Source organism: Nerophis ophidion, linkage group LG26, assembly GCF_033978795.1.
Source record: "Nerophis ophidion isolate RoL-2023_Sa linkage group LG26, RoL_Noph_v1.0, whole genome shotgun sequence".
NCBI lineage: Eukaryota > Metazoa > Chordata > Actinopteri > Syngnathiformes > Syngnathidae > Nerophis > Nerophis ophidion.
In genome coordinates, this window is record NC_084636.1 from 31,414,826 (window position 1) to 31,441,655 (window position 26,830).

The 26,830-nt window shown below is 41.0% G+C and overlaps 1 protein-coding gene across 1 annotated transcript in view; it reads right to left on the minus strand.

The window, feature by feature from the left end:
• oca2 (oculocutaneous albinism II) overlaps positions 1 to 26,830 on the minus strand; it is a 145,281-nt gene that overhangs the window by 12,354 nt on the left and 106,097 nt on the right. The window contains exons 19-22 of the mRNA XM_061888337.1: positions 22,269 to 22,396; positions 17,116 to 17,175; positions 9,589 to 9,693; positions 5,751 to 5,844 (exon numbers count right to left, since the gene is read on the minus strand). Coding sequence (XP_061744321.1) covers positions 5,751 to 5,844; positions 9,589 to 9,693; positions 17,116 to 17,175; positions 22,269 to 22,396 — 387 coding nt within the window. The remainder of the gene's footprint in view (positions 1 to 5,750; positions 5,845 to 9,588; positions 9,694 to 17,115; positions 17,176 to 22,268; positions 22,397 to 26,830) is intronic.

The window sequence follows — 26,830 nt, forward strand, 5'->3', positions numbered from 1 at the left end:
CTAACAACAATTTTTTTGTTTCATCTGACATCGCATGGACCAAGATAAGACCTTCTGGAAGAAAGTTCTGTGGTCACCTAAAATCATCAGCCAGGTGGTCGGGTCTTGGGCGCAGTTGGGTGTTCCAACAGGACAATGACCCCAAACACACGTCAAAAGTGGTAAAAGAATGGCTAAATCAGGCTACAATGAAGGTTTTAGAATGGCCTTCCCAAAGCCCTGACTTAAACGTGTGGACAATGCTGAAGAAACAAGTCCATGTCAAAAAACCAACACATTTAGCTGAACTGCACCAATTTTGTCAAGAGGAGTGGTCAATAATTCAACCAGACGCTTGTGGATGGCTACCAAAAGCGCCTTATTGCAGTGAAACTTGCCAAGGGACATGAATATTAACATTGCTGTATGTATACTTTTGATCACGTCTGTATGTATCATGATCCGTTGCCCGGATCATGTTTTGTTTCGTTTTTGACAACCCTCAGTTCCTGTTTTGAGCACTCCTGGGTTTGTGTTTTGGTTGCCATGGGTGCAGATTGCAGAGGTGTGGACTCGAGTCACATGACTTGGACTCGAGTCAGACTCGAGTCATGAATTTGATGACTTTAGACTCGACTTGACAAAATGTAAAAAGACTTGCGACTCGACTTAGACTTCAACATCAATGACTTGTGACTTGACTAGTACTTGAGCCTTTTGACTTGACATGACTTGCTACTTTCCCCGAAACCCAACGATTAAAAAGTTATTCAGGAGCGCTCCGTATCTGTCCGTGTCTGTCAGCGTGTGTGCGATGACAGCGTGTACGCTACCTGTCAGTACAACAGCCAATCAAATGACATCCACGTTATTTTCGTCACACAGCACTCAGCCAATCAAATTGCAGGAAAACCAACGAAAAAGCTCTCAAACAACACGCCAGTGAGGAAAAGTTATGCCAACAATTGTTTTGTTCGGGTATAAAAACTATGACTTGGTCAACAAAAACGAATTGCCGTATGCAAAGCCTGCGGTTCGTTCGAAGATTACAGACAGAGACGCAACAACTTCCAACTTCGATCGACATTTGAAGATGCACAAAGAAGGGTAAGTTTTGAATGTAAGCTAACGTTTATTGGCTGAGTAACGTAACTTTTATTTGCTGTTTAGTTGAATCAGTGAGGCTGTAAACTCACTGCTAATGTTATGAAATTAGACATCTTATAAGGGTACGCAGCATCGAGCGCTACTGCCTATTGCCGCTGACATGACGCGGGACCGCCATCTTGGAGTGGTGATCCGCTCCACTCAGTGCAATTCATTTGGCAGGAACAATGAACTGTCAGCGCATTTAATTCATATTAACTCACTAAATACCACTTATATTCACGCGCTTTTTTGTCATACGTGTAACTATGATAAAGGACACATGTCTTGGCGTGTTCATAATTTGCTTAACAGAAATAGAATATTCTTATATGCTATAAATAACCAGACGTCCAAGATCAAAACTGGGAATAATAATCAGAGAGCTTCTCAGTCCTGTTTTTCGCCACACACGGTCTGGCTTTCTTGTTTGCTTTTATGCAACAACTTACGTCGTTGATTTACCTTTGGATTCATATGCTGAGCGTTTCTTGTTTGCTATTCCGTTAGCTTCCCGTGCTTTCGGCATGCTAGTGCTGTTTTTGTTTGTATCTCGCATGATTTATGGACAATAAATCATTTTATTACTTGTACTTTGCCTCAGTCTGCATCTTGGAAGAACGATCCACGCAGTAAATGCGACCCCGACGTGACAAAATGTTTTTCTTTTTTATGCATTGCATTTTGTAAATAAAGGCTAGCAAAAGTAAGCTAACAACAGAGCTGTTCCACCCATAAAGCCCTCTAAAAAACATCCAAAAAGCGCCAACTATACTCCATTTATATGTCCTCAGCTGAATATTAACCAAGTATTAGATATATTGTTATTACAAGCGCTAACACTGAGGAACTACTTTTAGTAGCGCAGTGATTACAGAGAGCTAACTAGCGTTTTTTTTCTGCTGCAATAATATACATGGTAATTGAGATTTGTTAAATATTGTATATATTATGTAAAACTATAAAATAATTGTGGAAGAGGGCGTGGTCGGCACGCCTCCTGCAGGAATGGGGTATTCCCATTCGCTTCTGTCAGTCTACCCCAGGGCAGATGTGGCTACAGATGTAGCTTACCACCACCAGGTGTGAATGAATGATGGGTTCCCACTTCTCTGTGAGCGCTTTGAGTTTCTAACAATAGAAAAGCGCAATATAAATCTAATCCATTATTATTATTATTATTATGTATGCCCGGCCTCGAAACCAGCTACAGGTGAGTGGATGGCCCAGGTGGGACGGGTTATCTCATAACTTGTCGCCTTTACCAGCAGCAGCCGGGCCGAGACACGGGTGGTTGGAGTTGGAGCCAGAGAGAGACATGAAAAGCAGACACACGCCGGACTAAAAAGTCCGAGATATACAGTATGTCAATAAAAGACTTGATTCAACCTGTCTACCGGGCTCACGAAGATCTGTCGGCGTCAGGAGAACCCACCACAAGAGGGAAACCTCTACAATAATATAATATCAGTATATATTACATACTGTGTATATAATATGTAAATATTACATATATGTTATATCTTATAATGCTACAATGGTACATTTTTAGCCTACTTTATTATTATCCTTTCCAACCTTACCCTTTCCATCCTTTGTAACTGACCTACTGTGTGGAACAATTTCCCTTGTGGATCAATAAAGTTTGTCGAAGTCCAAGTTATGCAGCTACAGTACAGTATTGTTATACTGAGCTGCTGCATCGCCTCCAAGTTGGTAAAAGTTCATTCTAAATCATAAATTTTGCCTCTCATCTGGATAGTAGAAGGTTGTGGACATGAACGGATGAGTTGGTCATCTTTGCTCCATGAGGATTATAAATACTTCTTCATGTAAAGGGAAAGATATAAACATCCCATGTGTCGGCATCCCAATGACAGCAGACGTTGTACAGCAAGTGATTGTTTTAATATGTTGGTAGTTGGTATTTCTTGTTTAGCATTTAGCAATACTGCTACATGCTGGATCTGCTTATCAATCCGCGTCTAAAACTTGTGGTTAAAGTTGAAAAAGTTAAAGTACCAATGATTGTCACACACATACTAGATGTGGCGAAATTATTCTCTGCATTTGACCCATCACCCTTGATCACCCTCTGGGAGGTGAGGGGAGCAGTAGATCATCCTTTTTGTATTAAATGGGTTGTACTTGTATAGCGCTTTTCTACCTTCAAGGTACTCAAAGCGCTTTGACACTACTTCCACATTTACCCATTCACACACACATTCACACACTGATAGAGGGAGCTGCCATGCAAGGCGCCAAACAGCACCCATCAGGAGCAAGGGTGAAGTGTCTTGCTCAGGACAACGGACGTGACGAGGATTGGTACTAGGTGGGAATTGAACCAGGGACCCTCGGGCCGCGCACGGCCACTCTCCCACCGCGCCACGCCGTCCCATTCGCTTCTGTCAGTCTACCCCAGGGCAGCTGTGGCTACAGATGTAGCTTACCACCACCAGGTGTGAATGAATGATGGGTTCCCACTTCTCTGTGAGCGCTTTGAGTTTCTAACAATAGAAAAGCGCGATATAAATCTAATCCATTATTATTATTATTATTATGTATGGCCGGCCTCGAAACCAGCTACAGGTGAGTGGATGGCCCAGGTGGGACGGGTTATCTCATAACCTGTCGCCTTTACCAGCAGCAGCCGGGCCGAGACACGGGTGGTTGGAGTTGGAGCCAGAGAGAGACATGAAAAGCAGACACACGCTGGACTAAAAAGTCCGAGATATACGGTATGTCAATAAAAGACTTGATTCAACCTGTCTACCGGGCTCACGAAGATTCAGGGTCAAAAATATACTTTTCTGGATCACAATTTGTTCCAAAACAGTGGTCGTCTCTCATGAAGTCTATTATAATTAGTAGTGCTGTTATTGTTGGAAGAAGTGAATGTTGTGATGCCGACGTATGTTTAAAATTATCAAAATGTATAAATATTATTTGTTGCTATGAATGTTACATTACATAATCACTTACAGCATGTACCTTAATGGAACTTTTTGGATGTTTTATAGGCAGAATAAAGCGGATCCCATTACCCTTATTATAAGCTGAGTCTCGCTAGCGCTTATTTATGAGTTAGAATGCATTAAAAAAAGTTGAAAAACATTCTTCTTAGCTTACATAAGAATTGTGACTGACAATTCCAAAAAAGTTCAGTTTTCCTTTAAGAAAATGTCATTATTCTGTGATTATGTGCTACAATTTTAGACTCTAGAGCAGGGGTGCCCACACTTTTTCTGCAAGCGAGCTACTTTTCAATTGACCAACTCGAGGGGATCTACCTCATTTATATATATCATTTATATTTATTTATTTATGAAAGAGACATTTTTGTAAACAAGTTAAATGTGTTTAAAGATAAAACAAGCATGTGTAACACATATAGATGTCTTTCTTTCACAAAGACAAGAATATAAGTTGGTGTATTACCTGATTCTGATGACTTGCATTGATTGGAATCAGACAGTAATGATGATAACGCCCACATTTTCAAATGGAGGAGAACAAAAGTTTTCCTTTCTGTACAATACCACATGAAAGTGGTTGGTTTTTGGCATCTAATTCATCCAGTTTCCATACACTTTACAAGAAAAACATTGGCGGCAAATTCCGTAGCTTGCTTGATTGACATTCACGGCACCCGAGGGTCTTGTGAGATGACGCTGGCTGCTGCCGGTTCATTTTTATGAAAAAATGACAGAGAGGAAGGCGAGAAACACTTTTTATTTCAACAGACTTTCACGCCGTCCCTTCCGTCAAAACTCTAAAGGCCGACTGCACATTTCCTATCTTCACAATAAAAGCCCTGCTTCATGCTGCCTGCGCTAACAAAATAAGAGTCTCAGAAAGCTGGCGTGCACAAGTGATGTGCACGCCAGCTTTCTGAGGGATCGCTTGTGCACACCAGTTTTCCGAGACTCTGTATTTAGTTAGCGCAGGCAGCATGAAGCAGGGCTTTTATTGTGAAGATAGGAAATGTGCAGTCGGCCTTTAGAGTTTTGACGGAAGGTACGGCGCGAGAGTCTGTTGAAATAAAAAGTGTTTCTCGCCTTCCTCTCGGTCATATTTTCATAATAATGATCTTGCAGCAGCCAGCGTCATCTCACAAGACCCTCCGGTTCCGTGAATGTCATTTAAGTGACGTCTTGGTGAAGATTGATGATCACTAATTTTTAGGTATATTTTTTTTAAAAGCCTGGCTGGAGATCGACTGACACCCCCCCTGCGGTCGACTGGTAGCTCGCGATCGACGTAATGGGCCCCCCTGCTTTAGTCTTTTTTTGCAGAGGAAAACAAAGTTCTCCAATAACTGAGCCACATTACACAAATACCTATCGGCAGATAACATTGTTCCCACTTTTTCCCCGAAATCATTTTCCAGGACTTTTGAGCTGCCACAGAGACAAGTTATCACCTCACACAATAATACATTCTGTGCTGCAAGGACTAAAAGCAGGGAATCACTGTGCTTTAATGTTGCACAGAAGATGACACTGGACATGCATTACAATTTCCAGGGCATTTAACCTTTTCTCTCATTTCCCAAATGTTTTCTATGAATGAGTTTCCAGATTGAAAAGAAGCACTGAAATCACACATATAATGACACTCACCCCCAAGACAGGCTCCCATGGCCAAGGCAAAGATGAGAGGTTTTATTGGCAGGTTCACGTCTGCATCCCGGCTCAAGTTGATGAGGACAGGGATCTGGAATGACAACAAAAAGTTGTACTGTCCTCCAATAGAGCGCTACAAGGTGCCATGTACTGTATTATGTAACATGTAACACATTGTTATACAAAGTGTCATGTGTCATGTGACAGATTGTTCTACAAAGTGTCATGTATTTTGTAACACATTTTTATACAGCGTTCCATGTATTATGTAACACATTGCTAAGTAAAGTATTACGACTGGATGGCATAGCGTTTCCGGATTCGTCCCTCCAGGAATGCATCGGCTCGAACACAGCAAGAGGTAAGATATAATGAAGTTTATTTAACAAAAGGAGCTATGAACAAAAACACTGGAGCTAAGCAAAAGGCAAACAAAGGAAGCTAGCGTGTGAGCTAGGAAAACAAACAGAAATACTAACCACTCGGCACAGAGGCACAAAAAGGGAAAACAAAACATTTAGCATTAGAGCTAAGAATAACACAAATGCGTAGCGTGTAAGCTCGCAAGAATAAATACATGAAGCAGTCGTCACTAGTTGCACGTAGGCAAATTAGAGTCCCAGAAAGAATAATGAAAAGAGGCAGGCTTATATATGGCAGTAATCAAGTAGAAACAGGTGTGTGTAGAAAACGAGGGGCAAGTGAACTGATACGCTACCATGGTGACAGAGCAAACAGGAAATAAGGAGTCATACAGAGAGATATACAAAACAAGAGAACAAAACAACAACCTGTGAAGATCCGAGTAGCGGATCGCAACACAAATGTAACACATTGTTATACAAAGTGTCATGTACTATGTAACACATTTTTATAAAAAGTGTCATGTATTATGTCACAGATTGTTGTACAAAGTGTCATTATGTAACATATTTTCATGCAAAGTGTCATGTATTATGTAACACACTGTCATGCAAAGTGTCATGTATTATGGAACACATTGTTATACAAAGTGTCATGTATTATGTAACACATTGTTATACAAAGTGTCATGTATTAAGGGCGTGTAACAATGTATCACACATTGTTATACAAATTGTCATTATGTAACACATTGCTATACAAAGTGTCATGTAACACATTGTTATACAAAGTGTCATGTATTATGTAACATGTAACACATTGTTATACAAAGTGTCATATACTATGTAACACATTGTTGTACAAAGTATCATATACTATGTAACACATTGTTATACAAGGTGTTGTGTATTATGTAAAACATTAGTATACAAAGTGCCATTTATTAGTAACACATTGTTCTACAAAGTGTCATGTATTATGTAACACATTGTTGGTTAAAGTGTCATGTATTATGTAACACTTCGTTGGACAAAGTGCCATGTATTATGTAACATTGTTATACAAAATGTCATGTATTATGTAACACATTGTTATACAAAGTGTCATGTAACATGTAACACATACAAAGTGTCATGTATTATGTAACACATTGTTATTCCAAGTGTCATGTATTATGTAACACATTGTTATACAAAGTGTCATGTATTATGTAACACATTGTTATACAAAGTGTCATGTAATATGTAATGCATTGTTATACAAAGTGTCATGTATTATGTAACACATTGTTATTCCAAGTGTCATGTATTATGTAACACATTGTTATACAAAGTGTCATGTATTATGTTACATACTCCTCACAAATGGCAGAGCTCCTCACCTTATCTCTAAGGGAGAGCCACGCCAACCAACGGAGGAAACTAATTTCCGCCACTTGTACCCATGTTCCACATTTCGGTCATCACCCAAAGATCATGATCATAGGTGAGGATAGGTACAGAGATCGCCCGCTAAATTGAGAGCTTTGCACTTAGCTCCTTCTACACTGCATAAACCGCATCGATCCGCCTGTTGATCTCACGGTCCACTCTTCCCTCACTCCTGAACAAGACTCCGAGGTACTTGAACTCCTCCCCAACCAGGAGATGGCACACTACCATTTTCCGAACGAGAACCATGGACTCGGACTGGAAGGTGCAGATTCTCACCCCCTGTCGCTTCACACTTAGCTACGGACCGATCCAGTGAGAGCAGAAGATCAACTGCAAAAAGCTGATACCTAATCCTGCATCCACCAAACAGGATTCCCTCAACGCCCTGGCTGCGCCTAGAAATGATGTCCATGAAAGTTGTAAACAGAATTGGTGACAAAGGGCAGTCCTGGCAGAGTCCAACCCTCACTGGAAACAGGTCTGACTTACTGCCGGCAATCAATCAATCAATCAATCAATGTTTACTTATATAGCCCTAAATCACTAGTGTCTCAAAGGGCTGCACAAACCACTACGATATCCTCGGTAGGCCCACATAAGGGCAAGGAAAACTCACACCCAGTGGGACGTCGGTGACAATGATGACTATGAGAACCTTGGAGAGGATGAAAGCAATGGCGGGTCTAACATGATACTGTGAAAGTTCAATCCATAATGGATCCAACACAGTCGCGAGAGTCCAGTCCAAAGCGGATCCAACACAGCAGCGAGAGTCCCGTTCACAGCGGAGCCAGCAGGAAAACATCCCAAGCGGAGGCGGATCAGCAGCGCAGAGATGTCCCCAGCCGATACACAGGCGAGCAGTACATGGCCACCGGATCGGACCAGACCCCCTCCACAAGGGAGAGTGGGACATAGGAGAAAAAGAAAAGAAACGGCGGATCAACTGGTCGAAAAAGGGAGTTTATTTAAAGGCTAGAGTATACAAATGAGTTTTAAGGTGAGACTTAAATGTTTCTACTGAGGTGGCATCTCGAACTGTTACCGGGAGGGCATTCCAGAGAACTGGAGCCCGAAATGAAAACGCTCTATAGCCCGCAGACTTTTTTTGGGCTTTGGGAATCACGGCGTGGCGCAGTGGTAGAGTGGCCGTGCGCAACCCGAGGGCCCCTGGTTCAAATCCCACCTAGTATCAACCTCGTCACGTCCGTTGTGTCCTGAGCAAGACACTTCACCCTTGCTCCTGATGAGTGCTGGTTAGCGCCTTGCATGGCAGCTCCCTCCATCAGTGTGTGAATGTGTGTGTGTGAATGGGTAAATGTGGAAGTAGTGTCAAAGCGCTTTGAGTACCTTGAAGGTAGAAAAGCGCTATACAAGTACAACCCATTTATCATTTAATAAGCCGGAATCCTTTGAACGCAGATTTCTTGTCGGGACATATGGTACAATACAATCGGCAAGATAGGATGGAGCTAGACCGTGTAGTATTTTATACGTAAGTAGTAAAACCTTAAAGTCAATGCAGACCAAGATCATACAGAGAGCAGAACACCGCAATCAGGCGGTCCGATACCCCATACTCTCTGAGCACTCTCCACGGGACTTCACGAGGGACACGATCGAATGCCTTCTCCAAGTCCACAAAGCACATGTAGACTGGTTGGGGAAACTACCATGCTCCCTTAAGGACCCTGCCGAGTTCCACGACCAGGACCAAAAACTCACCGTTCCTCCTGAATCTGAGGTTCAACTATCACCTGAATATATGTTACCGGGAAGAAGGAGGAGTGTGACCCCACGGTAGTCGGAACACACCCTCGGGTTTCCTGTCTTAAAGTGAGGAACCCCCAGAGGCACCGTCCCCAATGACGACACAATCCTGCAGTCTTGTCAACCACAGTATCCAGAGCATTGATTTTGTTGTACAAAGTATCACATAGCATGAATCATATTGTCATACCAAATCCATGCCTGCTGGTAATGTTTGGAACCAACTGGTCCACCATTTGAAGGTTTTATAGCAAGGTGTGTCCTCTCACCATGGTGGCAGTGAAGGGGATGTTGTCAATGAGAGACGAAGCCAGAGCCGAGACCCACATCACCAAGATAATGGCGATGGCCAGGCGCTGGTCCTCTGGCACAGCCTGGAAAAGAAGAAGTAGTGCTGTTTACGTTAACTTCCTTTAGCAGACGTCAAGTGCTGTCATTTTCAGAATGGTTTCGTTCCTGTTCAAAATATTATAAGAATAAATAATGAAGGAGGATTGTTAACGCATTTCTGTATTTTTTTCTCTTTTATAAAGTTACCACAATTGTTGTGACGTAGGAGGCGAACTGCTTTTCTCATCTCATTTTACTGCATGTGGTTACATTTTCCATCCAACAATGCAAAGTCAACAACACTCACTTTATTTGTAGTTCAGTGTAGGGTATTCCTGATGTCAATATTTTGGTACCTGTACCAAAATGTATTTCGATACTTGTTTATCAATCAATCAAGGTTTACTTATTTAGCCCTAAATCACTAGTGTCTCAAAGGGCTGCACAAACCACTACGACATCCTCGGTAGGCCCACATAAGGGCAAGGAAAACTCACACCCAGTGGGACGTCGGTGACAATGATGACTATGAGAACCTTGGAGAGGAGGAAAGCAATGGATGTCGAGCGGGTCTAACATGATACTGTGAAAGTTCAATCCATAATGGATCCAACACAGTCGCGAGAGTCCAGTCCAAAGCGGATCCAACACAGCAGCGAGAGTCCTGTTCACAGCGGAGCCAGCAGGAAACCATCCCAAGCGGAGACGGATCAGCAGCGCAGAGATGTCCCCAGCCGATACACAGGCAAGCAGTACATGGCCACCGGATCGGACCGGACCCCCTCCACAAGGGAGAGTGGGACATAGAAGAAAAAGTTTATCTTTACAATCGAATAACAAGTTTGTCCCTGAATAAAATAGTGAAGTGAATTATATTTATATAGCGCTTTTCTCTAGTGACTCAAAGCGCTTTACATTGTGAAACCCAATATCTAAGTTACATATAAACCAGTGTGTGTGGCACTGGGAGCAGGTGGGTAAAGTGTTTTGCCCAAGGACACAACGGCAGTGACTAGGACGGCGGAGCGGGAATCGAACCCGCAACCCTCAAGTTGCTGGCACGGCCGCTCTACCAACCGAGCTAAGTCATCCCTATTTGCAAAATTCAACATATTTCATTCAAAATCATTTAAATCAAGGGAACATTTAATTTTGTTTTATATATTTATATTTAGTTTTGCGTTTTGTAATCCAACCACAACTTAGATTACTTGGAAGAAAAAAGGTACTATCTGGCAACAGATCCAGGCATATTAGATTAGATTACATTAGATAGTACTTTATTTATTCCGTCAGGAGAGTTCCTTCAGGAAAATTACAATTTTCAGCACAATCCCATTCAAGATCAGACAAACATTAAAGGGAGACAGAACAGGATTGCTGACGGGTCTGCCGGCTTCCAGCGCCCCTCACAAAAAAAGATGAGATACAGGTAAACAAGGGGGGGAGAAAAAAATAGAAGATTAAAATAAAATAAAAAAATCGGTCTTAGCCTGGGCCCTGGAGAGGGGGTGCAGACTGAGGCCAAGGGAAAAAAACAACTCATAGCCATAGTACACATCCCTCTTACATGTGTGTAAGAGGGAAACTTCAAACATCAAAGAACACATAGGACATTAAAGACATTAAAGCAGCGGTAGAAGTCAAAAACTCTTACAAAATAAAAATAAAAAGTTGGTAAATATATCTCAGTCAAGGTTTGTTTTTTACCTTACTGTACACCTTCCCTTCCTCCTCTAAAAATTACTTTTTTTATGAAGCAAGCACCAGATATGATATCGAAAAAGTAAACTTCAATTTCAACACATCAGTGACAATGACAGAAGTTTTGCTTTTTTCGGTGAAAAAACCTACTAGACCAGTGTTTTTCAACCACTGTGCCAGAGATACAGCCTGGTGTGCCGTGCGAGATTATGTAATTTCACCTATTTGGGTTAAAAATATTTTTTTGCAAACCAGCATTTATAGTCTGCAGATATGTGTTGTTGTTGAGTGTCGGTGCTGTCTAGAGATCGGCAGAGTAACCGTGTAATACTCGTCCATATCAGTAGGTGGCAGCCGGTAGCTAATTGCTTTGCAGATGTCGGAAACAGTGGGAGGCAGCGTGGAGGTAAAAAAGTATCTAATGCTCAAACCAAAGAAAAAAAAAATGTGAGTGCCCCTAAGAAAAGGCATTGAAGCTTAGGAAAGGCTATGCAGAACGAAACTAAAACTGAACTGGCTGCAAAGTAAACAAAACCAGAATGCTGGACGACAGCAAAGACATACTGTGGAGCAAAGACGGCGCCAACAGAGTACATCCGAACATGACATGACAATCAACAATGTACCCACAAAGAAGGATAAAAACAACTAAAATCTTCTTGATTGCTAAAACAAAGTAGATGCGGGAAATATTGCTCAAAGGAAGACATGAAACTGTTACAGGAAAATACCAAAAAAAGAGAAAAAGCCATCAAAATAGGAGCGCAAGACAAGAACTAAAACCCTACACACAGGAAAACAGCAAAAAAAACTCCAAATAAGTCAGGGTCACCTACTTTGAGACAAGAGCTACATGTATATTGATGCATAATTGGTTATGGTTTAAAGCAGGGTTAGAAAACCTATGGCTCGAGAGCCAGATGTGGCTCTTTTGATGACTGCACCTGGCTCTCAGATTAATCTTGGCTGACATTGTTTAACATTATACTCTAAAAATGTTTGTCTTACTTAAAAATGCACGCATTTAGTTGTATTCAGTCTTAAAAAAATATTTTATGGCTCTCACGGAAATACTTTAAAAAAAAATTGGGCTCTCTCAGCCAAAAAGGTTCCCAACCCCTGGTTTAAAGTCATATCCAACAATTGCCACAACGACTTTTTACTGTCAACTGAGTTTCGTTTTTTAATGATATCAGCTGGTGGTGTGCCGCTAGATTTTCCATCCATCCATCCATTTTCTACAGCTTATTCCCTTTGGGGTCACGGGGGGCGCTGGCGCCTATCTCAGCTACAATCGGGCGGAAGGCGGGGTACACCCTGGACAAGTCGCCACCTCATCGCAGGGCCAACACAGATAGACAGACAACATTCACACTCACATTCACACACTAGGGCCAATTTTTTTTTTTTGTGTTGCCAATCAACCTATCCCCAGGTGCATGTCTTTGGAGGTGGGAGGAAGACGGAGTACCCGGAGGGAACCCACGCATTCACGGGGAGAACATGCAAACTCCACACAGAAAGATCCCGAGCCCGGGATTGAACCCAGGACTACTCAGGACCTTCGTATTGTGAGGCAGACGCACTAACCCCTGTTCCACCATGCTGCCCGCCTCTGGATTTTATCAGTGCAAAAAATGTGCCTTGGCTCAATAAAGGTTGAAAAACACTGCACTGGACAACTTGTCTTTTAGTAGTAAGTAAACAAACAAACATATGTCATTTATCATTCTATTATTTTATTTTGTCAACATTATGAGTGACAAACTTTAAAAATATATATATTATTAATCCACTTATTCATTTACTGTTAATATCTTTTTTTTTTTTCTGTTTCAACATGTTCTATCTAGACTTCTCTTAAAATGTCTAAGAATCAATTATACTTGTGTTGTTGATACTTTACGTTAGTTTTGGATGATACCACAATTGTAGGTATCGATCGGACACCGGGGTGTATTAGTGCCCAAGGCATGGGTAACTTACACATCTATGAAGGCCCAAGCTGTTAACATGCTTTTTTTTATTTCTCTTTGCTATATAATGAGAATAAAAACTAAGAATCATCTCTTGATATGATGTACTTAGTCAATAAGTACACAAACGTGTACTTCATGTGTAGTGACATGCTATTTTTTATTTTTACACTTTTTTTCCCAAATTCCATTGTATGTTTTACTCGTCTGACACCACCAGATGGCAGCATAAGTGTCCACATAAGCGGCCATAAGACCCCAATTCAGTAGTGTACACAATTTTGGAAATAAGAGCTAAAAGGTGCTGTCCACGCATGTGGCCACTAAGGCCTGTAAAGGTTTTTAATGCTGAAAGGTACACACGGGCTTTGGAGCAACATACAGTAGTTGCCATTCAAGCAATGTCTTTTTTATGGACGCCCCTGCTTATTTTAGCAAGACAATGCCAAGCCACATTCTGCACATGTTACAACAGCATGGCTTTGTAATAAAAGAGTGCAGGTACTAGACTGGCCTCCCTGTAGTCCAGACCTGTCTCCCATTGAAAATGTGTGGTGCAACATGAAGCCTAAAATACCACAACGGAGACTCCGGACTGTTGAACAGCTTAAGCTGTACATCAAGCAAGAATGGGAACGAATTGCGCCTGAAAAGCTTCAAAAATGTGTCTCCTCAGTTCTCAAGAGCTTACTGAGTGTTGTTAAAAGGAAAGGCCATGTAACACAGTGGTAAAAATGCCCCTGTGACAACTTTTTTTGCAACTTGTTTCTGCCATTAAATTGTAAGTTGATGATTATTTACAAAAAAAAAATAAAGTTTCTCAGCTGGAACATTTAATATCTTGTCTTTGCAGTCTATTCAATTGAATACAAGTTGAAAAGGATTTGCAAATCATTGTATTCTGTTTTTATTTACGGATTACACAACGTGCCAACTTCTTTTGCACTGCAAAAAGTCAGTGTTGAAAAAGAAGGAAAAAATACAAAAATGAGAGTATTTAATTTGAACTAAGCAAAATGATCTGCCAATAGAACAAGAAAATTCGGCTTTTCAAGACTTTCCAAAACAAGTAAAATTAGCTAACCTCAATGAACCCCAAAATACCTTAAAATAAGTATATTCTCACTAATAACAAGTGCACTTTTCTTGGTAGAAAAAAAATTAGACCTTTTGCTCAATATGTTGAAAAATATTCTTAAATGAAGTAAATGCTAGTGCCATTATCTTGACATAATGATATGGTGATTTTTTTTCATGCTTGAAATAAGCATGAAAAAAGCATCTGTTCATAACTTTTATGGACAGAATTTCTAGGCGCAGTCAAGGCGTTGAGGGGATCTGGTTTGGTGGCTGCAGGATTAGGTCTCTGCTTTTTGCAGTTGATGTGGTCCTGATGGCTTTATCTGGCCAGGATCTTAAGCTCTCACTAGATCGGTTCGCAGCCAAGTGTGAAGTGACTGGGATGAGAATCAGCCCCTCCAAGTCCGAGTCCAAGGAGTTCAAGTACCTCGGAGTCTTGTGCACGAGTGAGGGAAGAGTGGATCGTGAGATAGACAGGCGGATCGGTGCGGCGTCTTCAGTAATGTGGACGCTGTATCGATCCGTTGTGGTGAAGAAGGAGCTGAGCCGGAAGGCAAAGCTCTCAATTTAACGGTCGATCTACGTTCCCATCCTCACCTATGGTCATGAGCTTTGAATTATGACTGAAAGGACATAGGGTACAAGCGGCCAAAATGAGTTTCCTCCGCCGGGTGGCGGGGAGCTCCCTTAGAGATAGGGTGAGAAGCTCTGCCATCCGGGAGGAACTCAAAGTAAAGCCGCTGCTCCTCCAAATGGAGAGGAGCCAGATAAGGTGGTTCGGGCATTTGGTCAGGATGCACGTCCGACACGTAGGAGGCCATGTGGAAGACCCAGGACACGTTGGGAAGACTATGTCTACCGGATGGCCTCAGGATGCCCTGGGAAGTGCTGGACGAGGTGGCTGGGGAGAAGAAAGTCTGGGCTTCCCTGCTTAGGCTGCTGCAACCGCAATCCAACCTCGGATAAGCGGAAGAAGATGGATGGATGCTTGAAATAAGAAATTGTTACTTTAAAAAAGTAGTTATATACTTTTGAGTGTTGATGACAGCTCTGCAACAGTTGATATTCTAGGTCAGGGGTGCCCATTATGTCGATCGCGATCGACTGGTCGATCTCGGAGGGTGTGTCAGTCGATCTCAAGCCAGGCATTAAAAAATAGACATAAAAATGAGCAATCATCAATCATACCAAGACTTCACTTTCGTCAGTTGTTTGACATTCTCGGCACCCGAGGATCTTGTGAGATGACGCTGGCTGCTGCGAGCTCATATTTAAGAAAAAAATCACTAACAGGGCGGACGCAGAGAAACACATTTTATTTCTAGAGACTCCGTACCTACTGTCAAAACTCTAAAGACCGACTGCACAGTTCCTGTCTTCACCATAAAAGACCTGTTTCATCCTGCCTGTGCTAACAAAATAAGAGTCTCAGAAAGCTAGCGTGCACAAGCTAGCAAGCTATGGAGTTTGATGCCAATGTATTTCTCCCCCGCCCTCAGCGACCGCTTTCTCACTTGCTTGCCCACCCGCACACTCACTGACATCACTCACCTGCTGCCAGACATTAAAGGGCCACACACATATGCTACTCTCATAACAAAGTGTTTAAAAACGAGTATGCAAGTTGGACAAATGAGATGCCAAATCCAACCACTTTCATGTGGTATTGGACAGAAAGGAGGACTTTTTTTCCTCCATTTGAAAATGCGGACGTTATCAGCACCACTGTCTAATTCCAATCAATGCAAGTCATCAGAATCAGGTAATACACCAACTTATATTCTTGTCTTCATGAAAGAAAGGAATCTATGTGTGTTAAACATGCTTGTATTATCATTAAACACCATTAACTTGTTAACAAAAATGTCTCTTTCATAAATAAATAAATATAAATTATAAATAGGAATGAGGTAGATCTCCTCGACTCGGTCAATTGAAAAGTAGCTCGCCTGCAGAAAAAGTGTGAGCGCCCCTGTTCTAGGTTCAAGCAGGTTTTACTCAATATAGGTCATAAAATTTAGCAACAAGCTGTAATATCTTACTGGGATCATTTAGGACCAAAACCCTTAAAACAAGTAAAACACTGACATAAAATCTGCTTAGTGAGAAGAATTATCTTATCAGACAAAAAAATAGCAATTATCACCCTCATTTGAGATATTTAATCTTCCTTAGATTTCAGTTTTTGTAGTGTGGTTTTGGGTTTTGTAAAATCTCATGAAGTTCTTTCAGCGTCTTATTCTATTTTGTACTGGTTGATTTCTAATATCATTAATATTTCTTTCCTCCTCACTGTCCGAACGGATTGCAGCTGGAGGTGTTTGATCTCTCTACGCGTGACAAGCAGCATAAGCAAGACAATATCTCTCCACTTGCACCTGTCGCACGCTTGCATGCAGACGTGTTCGTTCCTTTGCGCCGCCACGCAGGAAGTCAGGAGCTAAGGGCGCCGCGCCGCCTGTCAGTAGTGATTATCGGCTCTCCGGGGGGCCGGCGGTTTAAACGCGAGCTGACGTGCTTATTACCACTGCAATCTCACGCCTGGCACATAGCTTGCGAGCGGAGACAATGGCACTTTAAGGTACAGAGCTTCAACTCGAGTCCCGTGCAAACAAAATAATTGAATGTGAGGAGGGGTGCATGGGAAGTGAGAGCACGTCACCTGTGTCGTGTCACGACAGATGCTCGTCAAAACAAAACACTCACTTTGATAAGCGAGGCCGTCTGCTCGCCGATGTAGTCGATGAGTTGCAGCTGGGCCAGAGCCTGCAGAATGAACACAAATTAGTCACCAGAGAGCTGAAGCAGGCAGAATAAAAACACAACGAGGGCAAAAAGTTAGAACCTTACCGAGACTCTTAGGGTAGCTAAAGTGTGTGTGTACTAGGAGTATATCAATGAAGTACTTTAAGCAACATTCTGCTACAACATTTTGTTGCTACATTTTCGGAAGGATTGTCATGTTGGCGGCGACTTGTCTACGCCAGGGGACAGCGACCTAAAATGTCGAAAGAGCTATATTGGACCAAAAATACAAAAACAAATCCTTCTGGAGCCACAAAAAATTAAAAGCCATATTACATACAGATGGTGTGGCATGAGATATAAATTGTATTATGAGGACTTAAAGGATATTAAATGAGCTCAAATATAGCTACAAATGAGGAATAATGATGCAATATCTGCATACAGCTAGCCTAACTAGCGAGTTAGCATCGATTAGCTTGCAGTCATGCAGTGACCAAATATGTCTGATTATCACTCCACACAATTCAGTAACATCAACAAAACTCACCTTTGTGCATTCATGCACAATGTTAAAAGTTTGGTGGACAAAATGAGACATAAACCACGCCTTAGAAAGTCGGGGAAAGTTATACATGTAAACCAGGGGTGCCCATTACGTCGATCGCGAGCTACCAGTCGACCGCGGGGGGTGTGTCAGTCGATCTCCAGCCAGGCTTTTAAAAAAATAGACCTAAAAATGAGTGATCATCAATCTTCACCAAGACGTCACTTAAATGACATTCACGGTACCGGAGGGTCTTGTGAGATGACGCTGGCTGCTGCAAGATCATTATTATGAAAATATGACCGAGAAGAAGGCGAGAAACACTTTTTATTTCAACAGACTCTCGCGCCGTACCTTCCGTCAAAACTCTAAAGGCCGACTGCACATTTCCTATCTTCACAATAAAAGCCCTGCTTCATGCTGCCTGCGCTAACTAAATACAGAGTCTCGGAAAACTGGCGTGCACAAGCGATCCCTCAGAAAGCTGGCGTGCACATCACTTGTGCACGCCAGCTTTCCGAGACTCTTATTTTGTAAGAACTTGTTAGAACTTTTTACAGTCACAACCTTCAGTGGTTACAAGCTTTTTGTGGGTACAATGTTTTTATGTCACGTTTTGTGGTTACGCCTTTTAGTAGTTACAACCTCTTATAGTTACGACCTTTTATGGTTGTAGCGCTTTATGGGTACAATGTTTTTATGTCACGTTTTGTGGTCACGCCTTTTAGTAGTTACAACCTCTTATGGTTACGACCTTTCGTGGTTGAACACTTTTTGTGGTTACAATGTTTTTATGTCAGGTTTTGTGGTTACGACTTTTAACAGGTAGAACCTTTTATAGTTATGCCCTTTCGTGGTTACAAGCTTTTATAGTTACACCCTTTTGTGGTTGCAGACTTTTTGTGGTTACAATGTTATGTCACGGTTTGTAGTTATAAATGTACTAGTTACAACCTTTAGTAGGTACAACTTTTTATAATCAACATTGGTTGGATGCTCGCTTCGAGCTGCTTATGATCTGGTATTTGTACATATGTTCTGGATGGTTCCAAATATAAAATAAACCTGCCGATGACCAAAAGACAAGGTTGTAAACATGTTTAATTAATGGTAGTCCTGTCTGCTCAGTGTCTACAATGTTCCCTTTCTCTGTCTCTCTCTCTCTCTCTCTCCCTCTCTCTCTCTCTCTGATAGTGTATATGTTTCTCTCTTGCTACCCATAAAAGTCTTGCAATATTTGTCACAGTAAAGAATTGGATTGTTAAAAACTGAACTCGATGAAAGTGTTGCAATATGCAAATACTATAAAACAGCGCTGACTAATGTCAATTGTTTTATATGGGAAATATGTCCTTTTTGTATGCTTTGGTTTTTAAATTAAAATTGTCGGTAAAATTTAGTTGCGGTTTATGTATATCATTCTGGTTATCTTACGACCAAATATTGCATGCAACAAACCAGTCCAGCTAGCTAACGACTGAGACTTAGTTCTGTGAAAAATAACTATAATTCTAGCCAATTTAAGTACGTTTTAAAGCAGTGTCAATTTGCAATGCCGTGAAAAATAATGCACTTTGTCGTGCGTGACAAACAAACAAACAAACAAACAAAAAAAAACACACACACAGATTCTTGTATTTGTTACCTTCTTGAGACCTCTGAAAAATGCCTACCTCTTTAGGACCACCCTTTCTAGATATAAAGATTTTTATTTACAACATTAATAATATATTCATAATATACAAATATAAAAAACGTAACATTTTAGTGATTTATAAAAAAAAATTGAATTTCTTTTGTAATTGGTTTTTAATCCTCATTATTTACTTCAAGTTATTACAGTATGTCTCTGCATACATATACATATTTATTTTATTGTTTTAATTAATTTTGGTCAATGGGGGCGCATTTAAATTTCTAACACACACTTGTTATTTCATATGTACACCAGATGGGGGAGCACTTTTAAAACCGACACACAGTCAATTTAAAACATTTTGGGACTATCCTAATTTTGATAGATTTCACCACCAGATGTGCAATTGAGACATTCTCAATTATATGCTATGGTTTTTTTGTATTGGGACCATGAATGGATGGATGGATGGATGGATGGATGGATACCATACTGTATGTCCTAACCTTTTCGGCGGTCCTCATATGGAAGGTAATTTTCTTTCTTGATGTCTCCAGAAGGGTAGAAATACAAGCACACACACATGCACACACACACACTCTACAAAATGAGTCTATTAGTCTATTAAAACTGCCAACAGTTACTCAATAATCAATATACCAATGTGCAGCTTTTAAACATAACAAAATGCTTTTCTTTCAGAGGGAGTTAGATTTTGTGTGTGATGTGCTCTTGTAAGGTTTTCAAACACAAATATTCATTTTTTACTCAATATGACATTAATGTTCTTAGAATCCTGAGATAATGCGAAAAGAGCAAAAAATAATACTTTCATGTATAACTCCTAAACCAAATAATAATGCCTGTATTAATGTATCTTTGTGAGTTCTACTGGAAAAATTTGCTTCTCTAAGGTTTGCAAACACAAAAATGTGTTTTTTTACTCAATAGGAGAGTAATGTTCTTAGAATCCTGCGAAAATGTGTTTGAAGCAATAAAAATTGTTTCCGTCAAAACTCCTAAACCAAACATGCAATATTTCTAATATTGCCTGTATTAAATTATATTTGTGAGTTTTACTAGCGACATGTGCTTTTGTAAAGTTTGCAAACACAAGAGTTAGTTGTTTACTGTATTTCTCGGAGTATAAGTCGCTCCGGAGTATAAGTCGCACCTGCCGAAAATGCATAATAAAGAAGGGGAAAAAGATATATATAAGCCGCACTGGAGTATAAGTCGCATTTTTGAGGGAAATGTATTTGATAAAACCCAACCCCAAGAATAGACATTTGAAAGGCAATTTAAAATAAATAAAAAATAGTCAACAACAGGCTGAATAAGTGTACGTTATATGACGCATAAATAACCAACGGAGAAGGTGCCTGGTATGTTAACCTAACATATTATGGTAAGAGTCATTCAAATAACTAACATATAAAACATGCTATACGTTTACCAAACAATCGGTCACTCCTAATCAATAAATCCGATGAAATCTTATACATCTAGTCTCTTACGTGAATGAGCTAAATAATATTATTTAATATTTTAAGGTATGTGTTAATAATTTCACACATAAGTCGCGCCTGAGTATAAGTCGCACCTGCGACTTATAGTTCAAAAGATACGGTAGTCAATATGACAGCTGAGATAGGCTCCAGCACCCCCCGCCACTCCAAAAGGGAAAAGCGGTATAAAATGGATGGATGGATGGATGACAGTAATGTTCTTAGAATCATGAGAAAATGTGTTTTAAGCAATAAAAAATAGTTTCAAACATAACTTGTAAACCAAACATGCAATATGTCTCATACTGCCTGAATTAATGTATTTTAAAAAGTTAAAATAGCAGCAATACTGAAATAAATACCCAACATAAACAAGATTTTAATTATTGTTTTAAATATATCAACAAGGTGAAACATTTTTTTGCAATTTGCCTTTCCTGTCTTTTAAATGGAAAGGCAAATATTAGGACTAATAAAATGTTTTCCATTTAAAAGACAGGAAAGGCAAATTGCCCAAAAAATGTTTTACCATCCATCCATCTTCTTCCGCTTATCCGAGGTCGGGTCGCGGGGGCAACAGCCTAAGCAGGGAAACCCAGACTTCCCTCTCTCCAGACACTTCGTCTAGCTCTTCCCGGGGGATCCCGAGGCGTTCCCAGGCCAGCCGGGAGACATAGTCTTCCCAACGTGTCCTGGGTCTTCCCCGTGGCCTCCTACCGGTTGGACGTGCCCTAAACACCTCCTTTGGGTGGCATCCTGACCAGATGCTCGAACCACCTCATCTGGCTCCTCTCGATGTGGAGGAGCAGCGGCTTTACTTTGAGTTCCTCCCGGATGGCAGAGCTTCTCACCCTATCTCTAAGGGAGAGACCTGGAAACTCATTTGGGCCGCTTGTACCCGTGATCTTATCCTTTCGGTCATGACCCAAAGCTCATGACCATAGGTGAGGATGGGAACGTAGATCGACCGGTAAATTGAGAGCTTTGCCTTCCGGCTCAGCTCCTTCTTCACCAGAACGGATCGGTACAACGTCCGCATTACTGAAGACGCCGCACCGATCCGCCTGTCGATCTCACGATCCACTCTTCCCCCACTCGTGAACAAGACTCCTAGGTACTTGAACTCCTCCACTTGGATATTTATTAATGAATTAATCATATTTGTTGTTAGTAACCACATGCCTAAAATAACTTAAGATATATTTAAAAGTCAATTGAAAAATTAGATCCATTATATTTGTACGCTTTATTATCTGATTAGTCGTCTAATCGTCAAGATAATCGTTGACTAATCGACTATCCAAATAATCGTTACTTGCAGCCATACTTCTGCTTCGGTTTTCCTCAGACATTTTGGAACTGGTTACTGGTGAAAACCGAGGTGTTAGTGTGCAAGGGTTGTGTCAAGCTGCAAGGCAGGTACCTCCATCAAGACGAAGAGGGCGGCGAAAAAGAGCAGTGTGGCCCACTCCACGCGGTGCAATATCATCTCAAAGTCCTGGATGTCGGCCAGAACCAGAAGCCACAGGGAGCCCAGGATGGCGATCCAACCTGAGCAGAAGAAATGAAAATGTTTGATCTTTGGCTATTCAGGAATGTTCTTGTTATGACCAGCATCCTTTTTTTTCTTCCTTTTTTTTTTTTATCAACGGACTTTCTTTTTTAGAAGACACACGCTGGTATTAACGGGAAAAGTGCTTCCGCTCTGAGAATGCCACGGTGATTGCACGTAATCACCAGTAATTGCTTTAGTCCTTTGGCAGAATCATTTCATAAGTGATGGAAGTGAGCACGCAAGGTTGAAAGAAAGAAACATTAAAAGGGAGACAAAGCAGGGATGGAATTGGGGATTTTTTTTGGATGAAATTACTTTTTAATAGGAGAAACAAGCGTGCAAGCAATCAACTTCAATACTATTTTGAATTGTACTTTTACATTATGCTGAAGTTAATAAGAGCCAGCACAAAACTAAACGAGACTTCCACAGAATTTACAAGCAAAGAAAGTTGCCTGTCCTAGCACTTTTGATAAAGAAGGTGAGAAACACGATTGAATTTGAGAAAGAACTTGTAGTAACGTACGAAAGTAGTTCTCTCCTCACCCATCTTATAGGGATTATATTTATATTTATTTCCTATATTTAAACTCTTCCCTGTGGTCAAAATGTTGCACGGTTATATTTTACAGACCATCGTCAAGCCGCTTTTTTTAACCTTTTCTTCAGGATGCGCCGTTTTGTGAGTGCTCTCATTTAGACTTAGACTTCCTTTTTTATTTTCATTCAAATTTGAACTTTACAGTAAAAATAACAACGAAATGTCATTGCATTAGCTCAGGGGTGCCCACACTTTTTCTGCAGGCGAGCTACTTTTCAATTGACCAACTCGAGGGGATCTACCTCATTTATATATATCATTTATATTTATTTATTTATGAAAGAGACATTTTTGTAAACAAGTTAAATGTGTTTAATGGTAATACAAGCATGTGTAACACATATAGATGTCTTTCTTTCACAAAGACAAGAATATAAGTTGGTGTATTACCTGATTCTGATGACTTGCATTGATTGGAATCAGACAGTAATGATGATAACGCCCACATTTTCAAATGGAGGAGAAAAAAAGTTGTCCTTTCTGTACAATACCACATGAAAGTGGTTGGTTTTTGGCATCTAATTCATCCAGCTTCCATACACTTTACAAGAAAAACATTGGCGGCAAATTCCGTAGCTTGCTTGATTGACATTCACGGCACCCGAGGGTCTTGTGAGATGACGCTGGCTGCTGCCAGTTCATTATTATGAAAAAATGACAGAGAGGAAGGCGAGAAACACTTTTTATTTCAACAGACTTTCGCGCCGTCCCTTCCGTCAAAACTCTAAAGGCCCACTGTACATTTCCTATCTTCACAATGAAAGCCCTGCTTTATGCTGCCTGCGCTAACAAAATAAGAGTCTCGGAAAGCTGGCGTGCACATCACTTGTGCACGCCAGCTTTCTGAGGGATCGCTTGTCCACGGTATTAGCTTTCACTGTTATGCTGATGACACCCAACTCTACATGCCCCTAAAGCTGACCAACACGCCGGATTGTAGTCAGCTGGAGGCGTGTCTTAATGAAATTAAACAATGGATGTCCGCTAACTTTTTGCAACTCAACGCCAAAAAAACGGAAGTGCTGATTATCGGTCCTGCTAGACACCGACCTCTATTTAATGATACAACTCTAACATTTGACAACCAAACAATTAAACAAGGCGACACAGTAAAGAATCTGGGTGTTATCTTTGACCCAACTCTCTCCTTTGAGTCACACATTAAAAGCGTTACTAAAACGGCCTTCTTTCATCTCCGTAATATCGCTAAAATTCGCTCCATTCTGTCCACTAAAGACGCTGAGATCATTATCCATGCGTTTGTTACGTCTCATCTCGATTACTGTAACGTATTTTTTTCGGGTCTTCCCATGTCTAGCATTAAAAGATTACAGTTGGTACAAAATGCGGCTGCTAGACTTTTGACAAGAACAAGAAAGTTTGATCACATTACGCCTGTACTGGCTCACCTGCACTGGCTTCCTGTGCACTTAAGATGTGACTTTAAGGTTTTACTACTTATGTATAAAATACTACACGGTCTAGCTCCATCCTATCTTGCTGATTGTATTGTACCATATGTCCCGACAAGAAATCTGCGTTCAAAGGACTCTGGCTTATTAGTGATTCCCAAAGCCCAAAAAAAGTCTGCGGGCTATATAGCGTTTTCATTTCGGGCTCCAGTACTCTGGAATGCCCTCCCGGTAAAAGTTCGAGATGCCACCTCAGTAGAAGCATTTAAGTCTCACCTTAAAACTCAATTGTATACTCTAACCTTTAAATAGACTCCCTTTTTGGACTAGTTGATCTGCCGTTTCTTGTCTTCTTCTCCTACGTCCCACTCTCCCTTGTGGAGGGGGTCCGGTCTGATCCGGTGGCCATGTACTGCTCGCCTGTGTATCGGCTGGGGACATCTCTGCGCTGCTGATCCGCCTCCGCTTGGGATGGTTTCCTGCTGGCTCCGCTGTGAACGGGACTCTCGCTGCTGTGTTGGATCCGCTTTGGACTGGACTCTTGCGACTGTGTTGGATCCATTATGGATTGAACTTTCACAGTATCATGTTAGACCCGCTCGACATCCATTGCTTTCCTCCTCTCCAAGGTTCTCATAGTCATCATTGTCACCGACGTCCCACTGGGTGTGAGTTTTCCTTGCCCTTATGTGGGCCTACCGAGGATGTCGTAGTGGTTTGTGCAGCCCTCTGAGACACTAGTGATTTAGGGCTATATAAGTAAACATTGATTGATTGATTGATGATAATAATTAACATAGAAAACAACACAACAAAATAATTAAAAAAAAATAGTTTTTAAGATGATCAGAAAAAGCCTGATTGCATTGCCTTGGTAGGGATGGAAACTGAAAGTTTACTTTCCCTCCAGGCTGGTACTTCACGACATCATTAAACTTGAGAAACTTATTTATGTGTGTGAAAATCAGGGCTGAAATGATTAGTTGACAACAAATGTCTTTGCTTTTTATGCGTTTCAGCTTTCGTTTCTGTCCTTTTTTTAAATCAATCAATCGTTTACTTATATAGCCCTAAATCACTAGTGTCTCAAAGGGCTGCACAAACCACTACGACATCCTCGGTAGGCCCACAAAAGGGCAAGGAAAACTCACACCCAGTGGGACATCGGTGACAATGATGACTATGAGAACCTTGGAGAGGAGGAAAGCAATGGATGTCGAGCGGGTCTAACATAATACTGTGAAAGTTCAATCTATAAGGGATCCAACACAGTACCAACACCAGCGGAGGTAACGATGTACCGCATATTTTGTGCGCAGAGTGGATTCGCGCTTTCATAGGGTTCGAGTCTACGATCGAACGGCGCCTTTAAGCAATTATGAGCTATTAGGGTTTGAAGCAACAGGAGGCCACTAAAAGCGTGCAGGTGCACGGCTGTGAAAGGCGCACTCGGCGGATCAAAGCATCTCGCAACAAACAGAACGTAATCACCGACGTCGCATTGATGAGATCTTAATGAGGATGAGCTTTTTTAAAAAGGGCTGTAATTGAAAAGAAGAGAATTCCCTTAGCGGGGCACTGGAGGGGTCATTCCCATTTTACAAAATGTCATGGAGCGGCACTGGTAATTAGCCCAGCATGTTTGATTAGTGGAGCCTTGAGCGCACAGGGACGGTGATTATTGTAAATCGCAGGCGAGAGGACTGACCCTGAGCCTGTCAAGAACATGATGGAAGTATGACAGGTCTTAATTACAGCAGTTCACTTCAAATTACAGTGCTGTCATTTCTTTCAGGTTGTCCTACTGGATTCAGATTTCAACCAAGACTTTCAGGTACAATAAATGCCTAGAAAGTCACTTTTTTGCCACACTTCTTCCAAATTTTTAACTAAAGATTGACCAATATGTGGCATTTTAGAAGTTCAGTGTTCCCTTGTTTAACGCTGGGGTTATGTTCGAAAAAAATACCCACTTTAAGTGAAATCCCTGTAGTAGGATTACATTTTTTTTCTGTCTTTTCGCATTTCTTTCATTTACACTAAAGGTTTCTTAATTTCAAGGATTTTTATTTTTTCATTTGCTGTGCATTTTTTTTTTCCGGAATTAACACATGTATAATTTTGTTAGGATACCCCACTGGATGCATTAAAAAATGTAACAAGGTTTTCCAAAATACAAACCCCATTTCCATATGAGTTGGAAAATTGTGTTACATGTACATATAAACGGAATACAATGATTTGCAAATTCTTTTCAACCCATATTCAATTGAATGTTCAAACTCATAAAGTTTATTTTCTTTTTGCCAATAATAAATAACTTAGAATTTCATGGCTGAAAGACATGCCAAAGTAGTTGGGAAAGGGCATGTTCACCACTGTGTTACATCACCTTTTCTTTTAACAACACTCAATAA